Source organism: Brassica napus, chromosome C6, assembly GCF_020379485.1.
Source record: "Brassica napus cultivar Da-Ae chromosome C6, Da-Ae, whole genome shotgun sequence".
NCBI lineage: Eukaryota > Viridiplantae > Streptophyta > Magnoliopsida > Brassicales > Brassicaceae > Brassica > Brassica napus.
Window position 1 is genome coordinate 45,360,942 of NC_063449.1, and position 17,285 is coordinate 45,378,226.

General features: G+C 34.4%; 4 protein-coding genes and 1 long non-coding RNA gene across 7 annotated transcripts; 2 read left to right on the top strand and 3 right to left on the bottom strand.

Moving 5' to 3' along the window:
* The first annotated feature begins 1,414 nt into the window (after window positions 1-1,414).
* Window positions 1,415-2,311, top strand: LOC106404646 (ethylene-responsive transcription factor ERF018-like). The gene has a single exon (XM_013845348.3). The coding sequence runs from the start codon at window positions 1,540-1,542 to the stop codon at window positions 2,131-2,133; it is 594 nt and encodes a 197-aa protein (XP_013700802.1). The 5' UTR covers window positions 1,415-1,539; the 3' UTR covers window positions 2,134-2,311.
* Window positions 2,312-3,320: 1,009 nt separating this feature from the next.
* On the top strand, window positions 3,321-4,583 carry BNAC06G35740D (FCS-Like Zinc finger 13). The gene is made up of 2 exons (XM_013847617.2): window positions 3,321-4,022; window positions 4,194-4,583. The coding sequence occupies exons 1-2, from the start codon at window positions 3,520-3,522 to the stop codon at window positions 4,351-4,353; spliced, it is 663 nt and encodes a 220-aa protein (XP_013703071.1). The 5' UTR covers window positions 3,321-3,519; the 3' UTR covers window positions 4,354-4,583.
* On the bottom strand, window positions 4,179-6,734 carry LOC125589145. The gene is made up of 2 exons (XR_007325324.1): window positions 4,808-6,734; window positions 4,179-4,770 (listed from the first exon to the last, which is right to left on the bottom strand). It is a non-coding gene; the product is annotated as an uncharacterized LOC125589145 (long non-coding RNA).
* A 2,281-nt stretch (window positions 6,735-9,015) lies between these two features.
* Window positions 9,016-10,857, bottom strand: LOC106406454 (protein TIFY 10B). Of its 3 annotated transcripts, XM_048761453.1 has the most exons (6): window positions 10,749-10,857; window positions 10,358-10,638; window positions 10,012-10,180; window positions 9,638-9,912; window positions 9,492-9,549; window positions 9,016-9,396 (listed from the first exon to the last, which is right to left on the bottom strand). In XM_048761453.1, exons 2-6 carry the CDS (start codon window positions 10,509-10,511, stop codon window positions 9,312-9,314), a joined length of 741 nt encoding a protein of 246 aa, XP_048617410.1. In that variant the 5' UTR covers window positions 10,512-10,638; window positions 10,749-10,857; the 3' UTR covers window positions 9,016-9,311. The 3 variants fall into 3 exon arrangements, with proteins under 3 accessions (XP_048617410.1, XP_013702581.1, XP_013702580.1); XM_013847127.3 differs by lacking the exon at window positions 10,749-10,857 and having other exon boundaries at window positions 10,358-10,639; XM_013847126.3 differs by lacking the exon at window positions 10,749-10,857 and having other exon boundaries at window positions 10,012-10,186; window positions 10,358-10,639.
* A 1,436-nt stretch (window positions 10,858-12,293) lies between these two features.
* On the bottom strand, window positions 12,294-16,349 carry LOC106406010 (3-oxoacyl-[acyl-carrier-protein] synthase II, chloroplastic). The gene is made up of 14 exons (XM_013846588.3): window positions 15,742-16,349; window positions 15,113-15,321; window positions 14,816-15,019; window positions 14,624-14,734; window positions 14,432-14,527; window positions 14,307-14,352; window positions 14,131-14,210; window positions 13,877-13,945; window positions 13,642-13,726; window positions 13,405-13,559; window positions 13,214-13,294; window positions 13,040-13,099; window positions 12,730-12,895; window positions 12,294-12,585 (listed from the first exon to the last, which is right to left on the bottom strand). The coding sequence occupies exons 1-13, from the start codon at window positions 16,061-16,063 to the stop codon at window positions 12,779-12,781; spliced, it is 1,635 nt and encodes a 544-aa protein (XP_013702042.1). The 5' UTR covers window positions 16,064-16,349; the 3' UTR covers window positions 12,294-12,585; window positions 12,730-12,778.
* Between the last annotated feature and the right edge of the window lie 936 nt (window positions 16,350-17,285).

The window sequence follows — 17,285 nt, forward strand, 5'->3', positions numbered from 1 at the left end:
TATTGTCTAATTTGGAATATTCACTTGTCGAGTTATGAAACAAGCAGAAGATGTGAAAGTAATTATTGGCGCACTTACATGAACAATTATCCGGGAAGTTGGATTGTAGATGACCATTTGTCCAGAAGCAACGGAAGAGAGCCCATTCAACAGCTATTCAGATCATTTGCAGGCGTCAAAACTTTCATTTTTAAAGCTTAGCCGGATCCAAGACATGCCTACTAAACGTAAAAGCAATCAATACCATATCCCTTAAATTACTTATTGTGACACTCAACTTTGTCAAAATCAACGTCATCAAACACAATGAGAGGGCTTTTCCCACCAAGTTCCATAGAAACAAGCTGCAGCAAGGCCATGAGTAATGCGTCATTGACATTGTTCAAGAAAACTAAAGAGAATAAAATAAAATAAATATATAACAGTACCTTAACCAACTCAGCAGCAGCTTTCATGACTTTGCTTCCTGTGGCAGAACTTCCAGTAAACGCAATCTGCCAAGAAACCATGCCTCATGCGTTTTAAGCTTCTTAATTAGTAAAGATAGATTGTGACTGCGTCTGGTTCAGTAAGTCCAAGAACATTTGTTACTGGAGCATCAAATCAATCTGGACTTAAACCAATATGAACTATGGTGAACATTTTCAAGTCTTATAGTCTAAATGTTGGCACTGTATAGAATAAATTCGTACTAATTAATTATATCACCTTTTTTCATTTTTTTGTAAACGAGGCGTTTCAGATCCTAGCTAGCTAGGTCCATGGTTTTCTTGAAGCCGCAGGGATGAGAGCAAGGTATAGACTAGTCTCCACCACAGCTGGTAGAACTCTCCAAGGCCAACCTTACCAATGTATAAAGTTACTTATATCATTTGGTTTTCAAATGAAGTCAACGACTATGGCATCACGTAAGGCGGACATGGACTCATGTAAGACAATGGACTCTTCTCGCTCAGTTAATCAGAGATTTAAACAAATTCGGGCATATACAACAAAATTTACATATATTTTGTAGTCAGTTTCATGTTAGTTTGTAAGAACACCTGCTAGACAATGATAGTTACAACCAAATATATTCATAAACTTGTGTGTCCAAATCTGTAGTATTCAAACGCCTAATAATCTTACGCAAAAAAAAAAGAAAACAAGTAGTCGTTAAATTCTTCTAGAAACAAAAGTCCCCAACGAATGAAGTTTCAGTCTTTTAAACAACGTGTCTAAACAAATAGAGATAAATCCATCATCAGATAACGCAAAAAGACAAGAAAAGTGAATTAAAATCACGTGGAAAACAAGAAACGCGACAGAACAATACGGTCTCACTGTTCCCGCGTGTTCCACTTTCGTACTTTTTTCCACGCGCCAGTCAGCGTTCCTCACTTCCAAGTTCACTCTCTCTCTTCTTCATATATAAATCCACTCAGCCGCAGACTCAAATCAAGCAGCGATAACAGAAATAACTGCAAACTAAAATCTAGAACCGGAACAGATCTAAACCAAACCAAACCGAACCGGGTGTCTTTGTTTGTAACTCTCCAAATGGTGAAGAAAGCGATGAAGGAGGAAGAAGAAGCAGAGATGAGAAACTCGTCGATGCAGTCAAAGTACAAAGGCGTGAGGAAGAGGAAGTGGGGCAAATGGGTTTCGGAGATCAGACTTCCCAACAGCAGAGAGCGAATCTGGCTAGGCTCTTTCGACACTCCCGAGAAGGCGGCGCGTGCCTTCGACGCCGCCCAGTTTTGTCTCCGCGGCTGCCAATCCGGTTTCAATTTCCCCGATAATCCGCCGTCGATCTCCGGCGGAAGGTCGCTGACGCCTCCGGAGATCCGGGAAGCGGCTGCTCGATACGCAAACGCTCAGGACGACGATATTATCATCACCACCGGAGAAGAAGAATCGGTTTTGTCCGAAACCCGACCGGAGTCTCCTTCAACAACCTCCGTGTCTGAAGCAGATACGTCGCTGGATTGCGATCTATCGTTCTTAGACACGCTTCCTAATGATTTCGGGATGTTTTCTGTGTTTGATGACTTCTCCGACGGCTTCTCCGGCGATCAGTTTACAGAGGTTTTACCCGTTGAAGATTACGGAGATGTGATTTTTGATGAGTCTCTGTTTCTTTGGGATTTTTAAATGTGTAAAGAGTTTTGAATTGTTGTTTATTCGGGTCATGGAGAGTAATCTGGATATTTTTGTAAGTCGGAGCTCCAGCGACCCGGGAACTTGATCATTCTTGCTTTGGTTGATGATATCTATCATTCCTTCATTTTTTGTTGTTATTAATGAAAATATTTGGATAAAATAGCAATTACATTAAATGTGATTTTTTCTTTATTATTTCCGAAGAATATGAGGAAGATATTCGAATCAGAAGATATTATTATTCGGCCCATAATATTATAGTTGGGCCTAGGTCTTTAATAGTCCATTTTTTAAAGTGAGTCTAGTGTGTTTTAGCCTTGTAGGTAGGCCATAAGCGTAAGCAACTGAAAACAGATAATGATGATAACGACAAAGGGGTTTTTTCTATAAATGAAATAATGAAAACATCTTCCAATCCGTATGTTTCGATATTATTAATGAAAAATACAATTTAAAATCAATAATTAAAGTGGGGGAAAAATATACCTGGAATTTAACTCAAGAAGAGAAACGGTGGACATAAAAATTTTTTGACATACTAAAATACAAATAGTTAGTACGAATCCGCAGAATGATAAATAATTCCAATCCAACAAAGCACGGTGGTATTAACATATGATAATGATTTTAAATCTGGAAAATAACCAGGGAAATAATGATTTTATGAGAAAATAAGAAAGTTAAAGGATAAGATTCCGCAATAATTTACAAATTGCCACCTAATTTTCGGCTTAAATTTTTAAACAATCACTTTCAGAAAAGTAAAACCACTTGTCTGAACCAATACAAAAAAACCACTATCTAAAATAATAATCTAGGTGCCAATAAATACTAGAAAACAATCCACACTTCAAGTACAGATGAATTGGTCTATATTTATTTTTAAAAAAAACTACATTTACATAAAATATTTCTCCCTTATGAAAAAGTCTTGGATTCCCAAAGAATAAAAATAATTATTAGAAATAGACATTTGAATCTTGATGAAAATAGTGGGTCCTAGTGTTCTATTCACCAATGAATACTAAAAAAAAAATCATTTCTTAAAATAAATAAATAAATAAATTCTGAGCCTGCTCATTTCAGTAATGGTGTAGAAATAAAAGTAAAATAAACACAGAAAATAATAATAAATGATAAATAAATGGTAGGCCGTTGTATATTTCAATCATTGATCACCTCACAGAAAACTCCAAACTTCCAAGCAAATCAGTGGGCTCAAGGTCTCTCTCTACCTTTCTCTTCTTCACTCAGATTCTTTCCTATAAGCTTGCGTTTCCGTGTTTATTGTTTTCATCTCTCTGTCTCTCTCTCTCTCAGTTCTCTTATTTGATTCTTATTTTCATCTCTCTCAGTTCCTCTTTTTAATTCTTGATCATGATACTAAGCAAGAGACCTCATCTAATGATCCGTAAACTGTCAGAGATGTTGGTTCCAAGAAGCCGGTCTGCCATCAAACCGGAAGATTACTCGGCGAGTCCGAGAAGTCCGTTGGATATGAAGTTTCCATCGCCGGTTAACTCAAAACGTTACGGTTCAGGCGGTGTCGGTTTGGGTATCGTGGCTGCGTTGGAAGAAAGTAGAATTGGGATTAACCGGTACGATCCGGTTTGTTTCTCCGGGAGATTCCGAGGCCCTGAGATTGATCTGTCGGAGGAGGAATACACTTGCGTGACGAGCCGTGATGGGACGACGAAAGTGTATTACAGCGACGACGGGTTTGAAAATGGGTCGGGGTGCGATGATCGGAGAAGGCATAAACCGGTGGTTCAACCACCGGTTATTAAGAGACGGGTTTTTAGGGATAATCCGACAGAGTTTCTGAACTCGTGTTGCTTGTGTAAGAAGAGACTTCAAGGCAAAGACATTTACATGTACAAGTAAGCCTCTTCGCATTATAATTTTTTTAAAAAAATCGGATCAATAATTAATAACGAATCTTTATCAATGAATCTGAATTAAAAAAATAAAATTTGTTAACTCGAGACAAATCCAAGATTGTAAATCCCGAGATTTCTAATTTTTTTATATTTTTGTTGGGTTGTGTGCAGAGGAGAGATGGGATTCTGCAGTGCAGAGTGTAGATCAGTGCAGATAATGAACGACGAGCGAAAGGAGCAATCTAAACAGCAAGTTTTGAGAAACGTCGACGTTTTGAGCTCTCCATATGCCGGCGAACAGAGTTTCTCCGCCGGGATATTCGTATTTTAGGATAGCGTAATAATTTACAGTAAAAAAAAGAGTGATCATCGTTCTATTTTACATGAAGACAAAAGTTAAGAAAATGAAAAAATGAAAATTTTGGTTAGATTAAAGCAAACTGTATAGAAGCTTTGCTTTTGGTTTTGATTTTTGAATAACGATTAATGTCTAATTGTCTATATGTTTTGCTTCTGAATCAAATAAATCAATAAAAAGCTAGCGATGATTTAACAAAAAAATTATATGTATATACAACCGATGTTCACAAACTTATGTATCCAAAATATTTCCATCAAGTGAAAGTGAAAGACATGCGTCTTCAACTCTATGACTAGAAAACTCGAATTCTTTATACTCCAATCTCCTATGGATTTATTTCTGGTTTACCAGTCAAGGTGATTATAGAGATATCCAAACTACAGCTACCTTATTAATTTTTTTTTTTTTTTTGCTAAAAAGCTACCTTATTAAAATTGTGATAATGTATTGAAATATCAATGTCACTTTCAACTTGATTACAAACTTGAATAATTCATAATTCTAACTCAAAATATCTCTGAAAATAATATCTCATCCTCAGTTTCATGTTAAAATAATATCTTTGAAAAATAATATCTCTGAAAAATAATATCCCATCCTCAGTTTCATGTTAAATATCTTTGAAAAATAATATCTTAATTCCAAACTTGAATAACTCATAATTCTAACTCAAAATATCTTTGAAAAGTAATATCCCATCCTCAGTTTCGTGTTAAATGACGAAACTATAAAAAAGCGTTTTTAGTAAAAGCAAGGGGTAAAAGTAAAGACTTTAGCAAAAAGAAGAAAGAAAGGTAAAATAAAATATATTACGCAATCAAATAACTGTTTCTCTCTCGCAAGCGACACAAAAGGCGAAAACAAACAACAGTTTCTCTACAACAATCCCCGGCCGGCGTCGGCTCCGGCGTCGGTTCGTACTCTTGTTATATTATTGTTTATATGTTTCTTAAGCTTTTAGTTCAAATAAATTCATTGTCGTTGCTTAGTTTAATCAAGCGACGTGATCTATCGTCACACCATCTCTCCTCTTCCTGGTGCCGTCGCATGTCTTCGTCATGGGCAAACAGTTTTCTGTTTCTCCACTGGTTCGTTGAGCAGTTAGGAAGTTTGGATCAGAGCTTTGACGAGTCTTTTTTCTCCCTCATAGGTGAGTCTATTATCTCCATTATTGTTGAGTGCAATCTCCCAACAATCAAACCATGGTGGTTTTGTATTGTCCGTGTATTTCCATGGCTTGTTAGACATGGTGGTCTTTTCCATCCAGAAAATTCTTTGGAAGGATTACTAGTCCTATGGAACAAAAAAAGGAATCTTAAACCACCATGGCCATGGAGAAGATTGTGTACGTCATGTTATTTTGACATTCTGACATGGACGATGGTGACTCCATTAATTCAGAGAGATGTGTTTAATCTCTATTTGACAACAAGAGGAAATACGTCATGTTTATGTGAAGACATGGAGTGGGAGACGATGGAGTTAAGTGCTTATCTTTGTCAGTTTGAGGGATTATTTATGATATGGATAGAGACTACAACAAATCATGTTATCTCCTGGAGCGGGAGTGTATGGAATGGGCAGCGATGTAACAGATGGATCGCACCCATTGATCTGTTAAATGACAAAAGGCGTTGGATCACAATAAATGATAGCCGAACACAAGATCATATAAGACCGAGAACAAAAATAGATAAAGTTAGCGAATCAGTCTATCCTGCACAAGAGTTAGGAAGCATCGTGTTATTACTTTTCTATTATCATGTTTTATTTAAAAATGTATTTGTTGTATGTTTGGATTCATGTACTCTCTTAATCTTCTTTTGATAATAATAAAGATAAGATGTTATAAAAAAAAGGTAAAATAAAGACCTGATGTGCAATGAATCCATTGTGGCCCCTTGGATGTGCAACTTGCTGTATCCGGGCCCGTTGTCAAAACTAAAAAAAGTGAATTGATATAACGTCTCCACGCTATTATATGATAAGATGAACTTCGGGCCCGCTTCTGCCCGATGTACATGTACTTCTAAAATATGTTACTGCAGCGAGCTTGTATTTCCCTTTTTTACAAGATTCTCCAGTTTGTACAATTTCATTTTTTTTTTTAATTTCAAATCTAAAAATCAAATACTAACGAACAAGGATAAGATATTGCGCGGAATTAAGTTATTATTTTTATTATATTTTGGAGAATGAAACAATAGTTTGGCTTCATTTGGATTAGGGGTGTTCAATCCAGATATCAGATTGGTTTCGGTTCGGTTCGGGTTTTTTCGGTATTTTGGTTAGTAAAATATAACTACTATTCTAAATCCATATTTACTTTGACTTTAATCTTTCACATACTTTTGAAAGATTTCAACTGGACAACTAAATTGATCAGCCAATCTTGTTGTTTTAAATCATTAGTATTTATATATATATTATTTAGTTTGAATATTTATTAAATAAAAATTCATTTGCGTTATATTTTATGATCATTTATAACTTATTATAACAAAAAAAAAATCTATTGATCACAAAATTTTCAGAGTGAAAATCTTCAAATTTCTAATAATATATAGACGTTTTGAAAAATTCAAAATATAACATATAAGAAAAAATATAAATGTTTTTATTATATATTTAATGTGATTTTTTAATATCTTTTAATAATATAAAATTTTAAAAAAGAACTAAGATACCAAAATTGTTATCAAATATTTATTATTCATAATAATTAATTTTCATATATACGTTAATCATATTAGTTAATTTCGTAGCTTCTAATTAAGGAAAGTGCAAAAACAAAATTTGGTAGATTATTTATCAATTCGAATATTCGATAGTTAGTTTAATAAAAAATATAATGTAAGTTAAGATGGATCAGCCTATTTTTTTAAGAATAGTATATTTTATATAGTCATTTATTAAATGAGAATTTATAATCATACAGTTCTATGATCATTCATATCGTTTTATAACTGAATATTTAAATCATCGATAACAAAATTTTCAATGTGAAATCTTTAATAAGTTTATAATTTATAAATGTTTTTGAAAATTCATTGAAAGTTTTAATATTAAAATATTTATGTAATCTTAGGGTATATAGTTTAATCTATATATATATATGTTTTATTATTAAATGATATTTTTTGCTCATATGGTTTTAAAATCATGTGTATCTTCTTATAATATTAAATAAAAGTTCATATTAATACAATTTTATGATCATTTGTAACTTATTATGACAAAAAAAATAATCTATTGATCACAAAATTTTAAGAGTGGGGATCTTCAAATTTCTAATAATTTATAGACGTTTTGAAAAATTCAAAATATAACATATAAAAATATATAAATGTTTTTATTATATATTTAATGTGATTTTTAATATCTTTTAATAATATAATTTTTTTTTATTATATATTTAATGTGATTTTAATATCTTTTAATAATATAGAATTTTAAAAAAGTACTAAGATACAAAAATTGTTATCAAATATTTATTATTCATAATAATTAATTTTCACATATATGTTAATCATATTAGGTAATTTCGTAGCTTTTATTTAAGAAAAGTGCAAAACATTTTTTGGTACATTATTTATCAATTCGATAGTTAGTTTAATAAAAAGTGTAATATAAGTTAAGATGGACCAACCTATTTTTCTACGAATAGTATATTTTATATAGTTATTTATTAAATAAAAATTTATAATCATACGGTTCTATGATCATTCATATCATTTTATAACAAAATATTTAAATCATCGATAACAAAATTTTCAATCTGAAATCTTTAATAAGTTTATAATTTATAAATGTTCTTGAAAATTCATTGAAAGTTTTAATATTAAAATATTTATGTAATCTTATGGTATATAGTGTTTAATCTATATATATTTATTTTATTATTAAATGATATTTTTTACTCATATGGTTTTAAAATCATGTGTACCTTCTTATAATAAAAATGTTAAACCATTGATCATTAATTTTTAACATAATAATTTTAATAGTTTTAGTCATTTATTGTCGTTTTTAAAAATTCAAAATATAGCATATACGAAAAAATCTAAATTTTACTTTTATTGCTAATTTGATTGTTTAATTTATTTTAATAATATAAAATTAAACAAAAAAATGATAGAGGAGATATAAATTGTTATCAAATCTTTATTATTAAAATCATTAATTGTCATATATGTATTAATCATTTATGGTAATTCCGTAGGTTTTATTTAAAGAAAGAAAATAACATATCATATCATTATATCATATAGTTTGACCAACTTATGTATCTAACAACATATAAAAATCGAATGTGGACCTACTTATTTTTCAATTGAATGTAATTGACTACCTAATTAAATACCACCTATGCATTGGAGCCTATTTTAATTAATACAAAATTGAGGTTATGTTTCTAATTAATATATAGGGGATAAGCCCACCACCGTATGTCAAATATAAAACTATGGGCAAATATTTCAGTATTTTAAAAAGAGAATGAGATTTTGGATTTCTCCTCGGGTTGGGCTGAATATGGAAGAACCCAAAACGTTTTAAATTTAATTTACTCTCCGTAACTGGAAGCTTCAGCTCTCTCATTAAATAAGCAAAGAAAAGAACAAACTTCTTGGATTAATTAAAGTAAAGATGATATTAATAAGGTGCCGTCAACAACAACAACCAAAAAAAAAAAGAAACTGATGTTTCTTACAAAAGTTGCAAGCCAATGATCTGAGAACAGCAGAGGTAAAAGGTCTATATAACACAATGGTTTAAACCCAAAAAATAGCAAAACTATAAGGATTAGTTTCATACTGATATACTGAGTTTTTTTCGGCGCATTGAACAAACAAACCCACTAGGAGTGAAAAATCAGTATATATTAGTAAAACGATGGGAGCATCAACAAAAGGATCTTTCAGAGAGATTTACTGGGAACCGAGCCAAGCTGTGTTAGGCTTGGAAGATGCTTCGGTTGAACCGTCTATCTGGTACGGTGCCTTTGACGAAATCCTGTTAGAGATTGAGTGATAAGAAACTCGCTTCGGACAAGAAATCAAAATATGGAGATAAATAACATAAAAATAATGTATTATTATTAGTATTACCTATCCTTTCTCTTCTCAAGGAAACGATGAAGTGAAGCTCTTCTAGCAATTGGGAGTTCTACATATCAAAAAACAGAGAAGAAAGTTAAACCAAAGAAAGAACCCCCCAGAGATTGAAACCAAAGAGGGCATGTTATAACTCTTACCGCAAGCTAAAGAGGACTTGTGGGTCTGGATAGGCTCTGGTGCTGCTGTTTTCACAGGACTAGGAACTGGAACTGGGGTAGTGGAAGCAATCTCTTTATGAGTATAAGCACTCTGGTTACGGTTCATTTCAGCTGTGAAGCTTTTAGCACTTACCTTGTGAGCCAAGTCAATGACTTGCTTGGCTTTCTCAGCAGGAAAATCATCAAACACCATAACTTGACCACCGTAGAATATAGTCAACGGAGCAGAAGATTGAGACTCCACCTTCACTGATCTGTTCAAAGGTTAAATACAAACCCCACACAGAAGTTAGTCAAGCTGATGGACATCATGATTCTTTGTAACTATTAACATATAAACAAAACATACTTACTCATTCTCTGTGATCTTCTCAACTTCTTCCTTGGCTCCAAGGGAAGAGGAGGAAGAGAAGCTTGATTGCCGAGGAAACACATCCTCGTTCTTCTGTTTTACGTCCGAAGAATCTTCAACAGGGAAGAGATTCATCATCGTCGGCTGCTGACGTGTCACACCAAAAACTCCTGCAACTTGATCCAAACCAAACATAAAATAAAAAAAACCAAATTGATTCCCGGTTCTCATATATGATTAAGTTTCCGGTTAACATTTAACCGATTTTCAATCGCTTGTTTTTTCGAATCGAAAAAAAAAAAAACAGATCTAGGTCATGTAGAGAGAAAGGGGTTTGATTGGTTTACCATTGCAAGTCATCCCCAAGCTCAGATCTCCGAAGCTACCCTTCTCCTTGAGATACCGACTCAACCGACTACATGTCTGCGAGAAGCTCGGCTTCTTCTCGAGCAACCTCTTCCTCTCGCCGGAAAACTCCCAACACTCGGCAGACCTCGACATCGCAAGGAGGAGAAGAATCTAAAATCTTGGTGCTTTTCTTCTTCAATTGTTGTTTGTTCTTCTTCTGCTGTGATGAGGAAGAAACGTGAACCTCTCTCTCTCTCTCTTTATTATACTTTCTTCGCCTCTACTTGCAGATACCAAACAAATATTAAATTAAATTAAATTAGTAATTGAAGCATATAGAACACGTGTTTTAATTAAATGCCCCAACTTTATTCTAACGGCAAGACAGACCTTCCGTTCGAGTTCACCGTACACCCCACCCCACCCCACGTCTAATATTTTAAAACATCAACATGCGTTATTAAAATAGTGACGCACTTCTAAAAACAAATCTCAGTTTTAATTAACTATCGTGTGTCTCGAAGGCCCTCTAGTAGTATTGTAATAGTAGGCAAGTGGCTTGCTGCTGAACCCGTGTATCAAACTCCACTGTCCATTTTGATCCATAGATCACGTTTTGTGATTTTGCCTTATTAATCAATTCTATGATATTTTGCACGTTAATAGATGCGGGAAGCTCACGTCTCCTCCACAAATGCTGACCTTACGCGTGTCCATTTTAACTACACATATTAAACCATTATTGCTCTTCTCGCACACAATGATGGATGATACAAGGGCCTTGAGGTGCGATCAACAGCTATCTGTCTTTGATCTCTTCCATTATTTAATAGTATTCTTTCGTTATTATCCCACGTTTAGCCTGTTAGGTACAAACAAATATTCACAACTCTATATAACTTAGATCTGTTGACAAAAAAAAAAAAAGATAACTGAGATCTTATCCAACACACGGTAAAAATATTACTTTTGAGGACTAAAAAATAGATGAAACAAATATTAAAGGTCTATTCTGATATAATATAAAAACCATGCAAGTTGTTTAGATTTATTACTAATCTAAAAATACGAAATTGTCCCGAAACTCCTGTCATATTGACCTCTGATTGGTCCTTGTTTATGATCTGTCTTCTGGTTGATCCATATTCACAGTTCTCATCTTTTAGCTGCTCCATATTTATGTATTGGCCACGCCGGTCCTGAAATTTTAAAGGCTATACATATTTGATAAAGATTTTAATAGTTTGAAGGCTTGATTTTTTTTTTTTTCAAATTTGGAGATCTGTGTATAAAAAATTAAAGATCTGAATCGAATGTTTATCAGGTTTGGCCAATGACCGGCCCTGGCCCTCGGTTTGTTCTGTAATTGTGGTCTCTTGTAGATGTTAACTCACTAAGTAAGAGTCGGTGATCTAATTTGTATACACATACCCAGCTTATACAAAACTATTGACATCAGGACTATATAACCAAAAGCACATAAAAGACATCAGGGTTTGGATATTATTCGAGTATGCAGCCAAAAAGAAATAAAATCAAGTGGGGGATCTTAGTGGTCACGGCTATGCAAGAGGGGTCACAAGAATAATAGAACATAAAGCTTCAGTTGCTAAAAAAAAAAAGCTTCAGTTACTAGAGGAATAATAATCTTTTCTTTTACTGTAGAAACTTTTATCTAGTTATGGTTCTCTTACACTTATAGTGCATGTTCTGAGCTGAGACATGAGAAAGTTTATCCATTTATCTGGTGTATAAGTTGGATTTTTTAAAAAAATCAAGTTGGTTTTCACAGTTGATTCCTCCTTTTTTTTGTCTGCTTTTCTTTCACACGTTTTCAACAGTAGAAATAGCTTACAAGGATAATTTGGGCCACTAGAAGGACTTTTTAACAGTTCAAATGATGATTAGTTTCCTAAGATAAGCTTAGAAGAAGCATTGATAACAACTGTGTAGAGTTACTAAATTTAACAGAGAATTGGTTTGGCAATTTTCAGATTGTAATGATTAACAAATAGAAATGAAACACTACAAAAAAAAAAAGGCTACAAAGATCCCACTCGAAAGGTATCACACGGAAGCTAAATCCAAACTCTGCTACGTTTGCTCTTTGTCCAAGTTCTCTGGCACAATCGGATCTTGATCCTAAGGAAACTTAGCTTAGCTCTTGGTAGTTTAACAAACTGTGTTGATTCCCACAACAACATAACATGGGGAGTTCTTGTAAACACTGCACAGAATAAATACACACTTCAAAACTAAGCTTCATCACAGAACAAAGGTATCTTGTGTATCTAAAGCCATCCCCAAATCATTAACTGTGTTTCTGGACCACAATGATGATGCATCAGAGAACAATGGATGGGTAATGTACCTTACAGCAAGTTACACAACCAGGTTTGGAGTACAGGCAATGAGTGCTTTCACTTGTAAGGAGCAAAAATGATGCTGGAGTTGTGCCCACCAAACCCGAATGAATTTGACAAGGCTGCTTTAATGTCCAGTCTCTCCTTCTCAGGACCCACCAGCAAATTTGTATCCTGCTCCAGTTTCACCACATAAGGTAGTAGAATTATTAAAATCTCACAGGCGAACAGTTTGTTGTGGACATTAAATGTACTAGTATCCGTAACTATGATCATCTTGGAATATAAAAAATGCCAAAACAAAATTTACAAACATACCACTCCATTGTCTGGACTCTCAAGGTTGATATTTGGATGAACCCATCCGGTCCTTATTGCCTGTTAGAAAACAAGCGAAAATTAACATGAAAAAGTTGTGAATATTTGTTTAAACATCAGTTCTTCCCCCTCATAGATACGTTGATTTGTTTGTCTAATATTAAATGTGTTTACCTGCACGGTGGCGACAGCTTCAACGGCCCCAGCAGCTCCCAGCAAGTGCCCAATCATAGATTTTGTGGAATTTACTTTTATCTGCAACATTGTGCAAGAACAGTTAAGGAAAGCACACGGAAACTACCTTGAAATCTTGTAACAACTCCTAATAAACTGAACTCGAGGAGGCCTGAAGAAGAGAACGCTACCTCAGGATTTTGGCCAAAACAGTGAGCAAGGGCTTGGTACTCCTTAAGATCTCCAGCTGGTGTTGAGGTTGCATGTGCATTTATATAGTTGATCTGTTCCTTTGAAATCCCAGCATCAGCTAATGCTCTCTCGATACAGAGAATGACACCAGCACCTGTGGTTATAATCACAAAAGAGATTTAAAACTTGCAGTTAATTAGTAAAAACTAATATGAAAGAGGGGAAAATGAAACTACCATCAGGGCGAGGCTCGGTCATGTGATAGGCATCACATGTGAAACTCCCACCAAGGAACTCTGCGTAGATTGTTGCTCCTCTTTTCTGAACAACAAAAAATAAATCAGAATACACAAGTTCTGACTATTTTTTCCATAAGCAAGAATGAACAAAAAGCTTGGAGGTACAGTTTCATTTGTGAAAAATAATACACATGAAACAACGAACAGCAACAAGAACGAATGAGCTATATACCTTAGCATGTTCAAGCTCTTCCAAAAGCAAAACTCCAGCTCCCTCTCCCATCACGAAACCATCTCGGTTCTGTTATGCAATCAAGACCACCAAATTAGAAGATTATCCATCCACAAGCCACACGTTTCCTCACATTAAAATTTTTTCAACATTACATACATGTAAGGGGAGTTATTGTTGGCAAAAACTCAATAAAAGGGTATTGCAACATGCCAATGGAAAAGAAGACAGAGCAAGAGATTGCTGAAACTTACGCTATCCCAAGGGCGAGAAGCTTTTGTGGGATCATTATTCCTTTGAGAAAGAGCACGGCATGCAACAAAACCTCCCAACCCTGCATTGGTACACACAAGATATTAAATTAAAAATCATGTAGCTTAGAATTAAAAAAACAGAGCAAACAATGTAATATAAGAGAACGAATTTTCACCTATTGGAATAATAACTGAATCCGAGCCACCACAGAGCATTACATCCTGAAAGACATAGTCTGATAAACTTAGAACCAGAAGTCTACCAAACAGTCGAACTTCCAAGTGCGTGGAGAATACTTACAGCTTCCCCTTTAATAATGTGGTTTGCCGAATTCAAAATGCAAAAGTTGCTTGTTGCACAAGCAGTTGAGATAGAATAGTTTGGCCCCATCCATCCCTAATACATTAACCACAAAGAAAGGTTAAGTTAAGTTCCTGGTGGTGGTGATCCATATAAATATTACATAACATATAATTTGTTTTTAAATCAGACCAGATCCAAAGCAAGCATAGCAGAACCCATGTTTGTTGTGGCGAAAGGCACACAAAAAGGGTTCATCTTCTTGTAAGAGATCTTCATAGCTTCAATAGCATCTTGAAAAACCTGTATCAGAAACCTCGATCTGAAACTCTTTTCATCATACTCTCTAAAATGCTCAAACACGAGAATCAAGAATGTACGTACCTTCATGCCTCCCATTGCAGAGCCAATCAAGACTCCGCATTTGGCTTTGTCAAACTCTGCCATTACTTCTTCGGTTACCCCACCATCAACCAAAGCCTTCTTGCCAGCAGTGAGAAGATAGAGCATGAACTTGTCCATCCTCTTTGAGAGTTTCGGAGCAACCCACCCCTCAGTTGAGAAGGATTTGATCTCTCCAGCAATTCTCTTCACAAAAGTAAAAATAAATAAATATATTCAAGTAAGCAACAAAATCAAATGGAAAAAGCTTTAAGAAATTATGATATAATATTTGTTTACCGTGGGAAAAGCAGAACAATCAAAATTCTCAATCTGGCTAATACCACTGTTGCCTTGTAGGAGATTCTCATAAAAGGTGTCTGGGTCATGACCTAGTGATGTTTCAACTCCCATGCCTGTCACCACAACACGGCGCTGCTCCGTAGGGGGTTTGTTGTCAACCTTGGCTTCCTTTTGCATATCCATCGCAACAGCCATGGCTCCTCCACCTAAAAAACCACAAAAGACACATTATAGATTGATGAGAGATCAGCTACTACAACAGAAACCACATTCACAGTTGATGATAGATTAACTTAATTAGCCACTATCCAGAAACCACATTTGAGTTCCACATACTCCTTATCTAAACTCACAGAAGTGTGCTTTGCATATTACACACACAATACAACAAAGAGTCAAACTTCATATTTAAGCTGAGATTCCAAATCAGCATACTTTCCCATTAAACTTGACCTCCAAGTTGAATCATTTGACCAAGTAACATAAACACACATAACAGCATCGAACTAAGACTTGTGTAAGAAAACATAAAAAAAGAGAAACTTTACTAACAAAAACAAAGCTTATCAACTCTACAAACAATACCCATAAATCAAAAACCCAGATTAGTGAAAATGTTTAATTACCGGAACTAGCAGCAGCCAGATTCAACCTCCTCTGGTTTCGATTGAGAGAAACAGAGTTCGATCCGAAGAGAGAAGACAAGGCATTGTAGTGATTGCAAGGCCCAAAGGAAGTAGTGACGAGAGCCTCCTGAACGCTACCGGATCCAGAAAGAGCCAAGCATTTGGTGAGCTGTCGTCTGCTTCGACGACTCCGCCCGGTAGATTTGAGGGAGACGGCTTGTCGGGAATCTCCGCCGCCGTGGGAGACGGACATGCAAGCAGCGACGAACCAGGTGCATAGCGGAGATGCGTAACAGGAAGAAGACGCAGCACCACCCACCATAGCTAAAGAGAAGAGTGCTGTGAGAGAGCAGAAGACGACAAAAAAATAATGAGGAGAAGGAAGGGCGAGAAAAGGGTGAAGAGAGAATCTAGCGGTAAGGGGAAATGAGATTCACGAGAGAGAGAGGGAGGAAATCGATCTCGATCTCGATCTCGATCTCTCTCTTCTCTCTAACGAGGCGTCTGGATGCGTAAACTCGTACGTGGAGACGTCAAAAGATACATACATACAAGCGAGAGAGAGCACTTGCTTTGCTTATAGAGTTATATCAAATCGACACTTCCAAATCTCAGAAAAATATCCATGTCCAGAATAATTCTTTTTATTTCATTTTATTTAATCCTGAATCTGAGAAAACAAATTAATAAAATTTACAATTAACTTTTTAACTATTTTTGTTGACAGAAAATTTTCCCCTTTTCAACCCCTCCCCAAGAAAACACCTTCTTGCTTATTTAAATTAGTGTAAAAATTGAAAACACAGTAAATTCTGATTAATAACTTACAATATTTTATTTTATTTATAAAAAAGTAAAAAATATAATCCACTGAGTATTTGTTAAGTTTGTTAGGTCTAAGCTACTTAGATTATAGTAATAATCACAAACTGAAAGCATTTTTATCTTGTTATCTTAGTTCACAAATAATTTTTTTTTTATTATTTGTTATAAAAAAAAATCTAATTACTTGCAGCAATTGAAAACACAACTAACAACTATTACAAGAAAAGCTCCGACTTCCATTTTTGTTAGAAAATAATCTATTTGTTTCATAATAAATATCATTCTAACATTTTTTTATTGTTAGATAAAAGTGACTTTTATTTTATTACCACTAGTGCAAGAAACACCGGCTCTTGTATTTTCTATGAAAATATTAAGTTAGATGTTTTAGAAAAAAAAATTTGTTTCACAAATATAGATCTTTTGTATTTTCTATGAAAAATTATGATTTTCAAAAAAATTAATTAACTTTATTGAATTACTATTGGTTAGAAATTATAGAAAATTACATAAAACGATATATTTATTATAGTAATTTAATGTATTTTATTTATATATGTGTAAAAATACTAAAGAAATTATCTATGTGAAACGGAGGGTATAGTAATTAGAAACGCCCTATTCCAACATATTGGAAAAGTTGTCAAAATTAACTGTGGTCGATGCTCACTTATTCCACTTGATGATGAAACTAGAAGTAGACAATTTGTTAATGGAGA

Excerpts from the sequence above, each read along its gene's own strand:
- LOC106406010 (XM_013846588.3), bottom strand. The coding sequence starts at position 16,063 with ATGGTGGGTGGTGCTGCGTCTTCTTCCTGTTACGCATCTCCGCTATGC. Across the intron at positions 14,528-14,623 it reads CTATGCTTGCTTTGGATCTG|GGATGGATGGGGCCAAACTA; the intron begins GTCTGATTTAAA and ends TTAATGTATTAG. Across the intron at positions 13,727-13,876 it reads AAGAGCTTGAACATGCTAAG|AAAAGAGGAGCAACAATCTA; the intron begins GTATATAGCTCA and ends TTTGTTGTTCAG.
- LOC106404646 (XM_013845348.3), top strand. The coding sequence starts at position 1,540 with ATGGTGAAGAAAGCGATGAAGGAGGAAGAAGAAGCAGAGATGAGAAAC.
- LOC106406454 (XM_013847126.3), bottom strand. The coding sequence starts at position 10,511 with ATGTCGAGGTCTGCCGAGTGTTGGGAGTTTTCCGGCGAGAGGAAGAGG. Across the intron at positions 9,913-10,011 it reads GAGAAGATCACAGAGAATGA|ATCAGTGAAGGTGGAGTCTC; the intron begins GTAAGTATGTTT and ends ACCTTTGAACAG. Across the intron at positions 9,397-9,491 it reads CTTGAGAAGAGAAAGGATAG|GATTTCGTCAAAGGCACCGT; the intron begins GTAATACTAATA and ends AATCTCTAACAG.
- BNAC06G35740D (XM_013847617.2), top strand. The coding sequence starts at position 3,520 with ATGATACTAAGCAAGAGACCTCATCTAATGATCCGTAAACTGTCAGAG. Across the intron at positions 4,023-4,193 it reads AAAGACATTTACATGTACAA|AGGAGAGATGGGATTCTGCA; the intron begins GTAAGCCTCTTC and ends GGTTGTGTGCAG.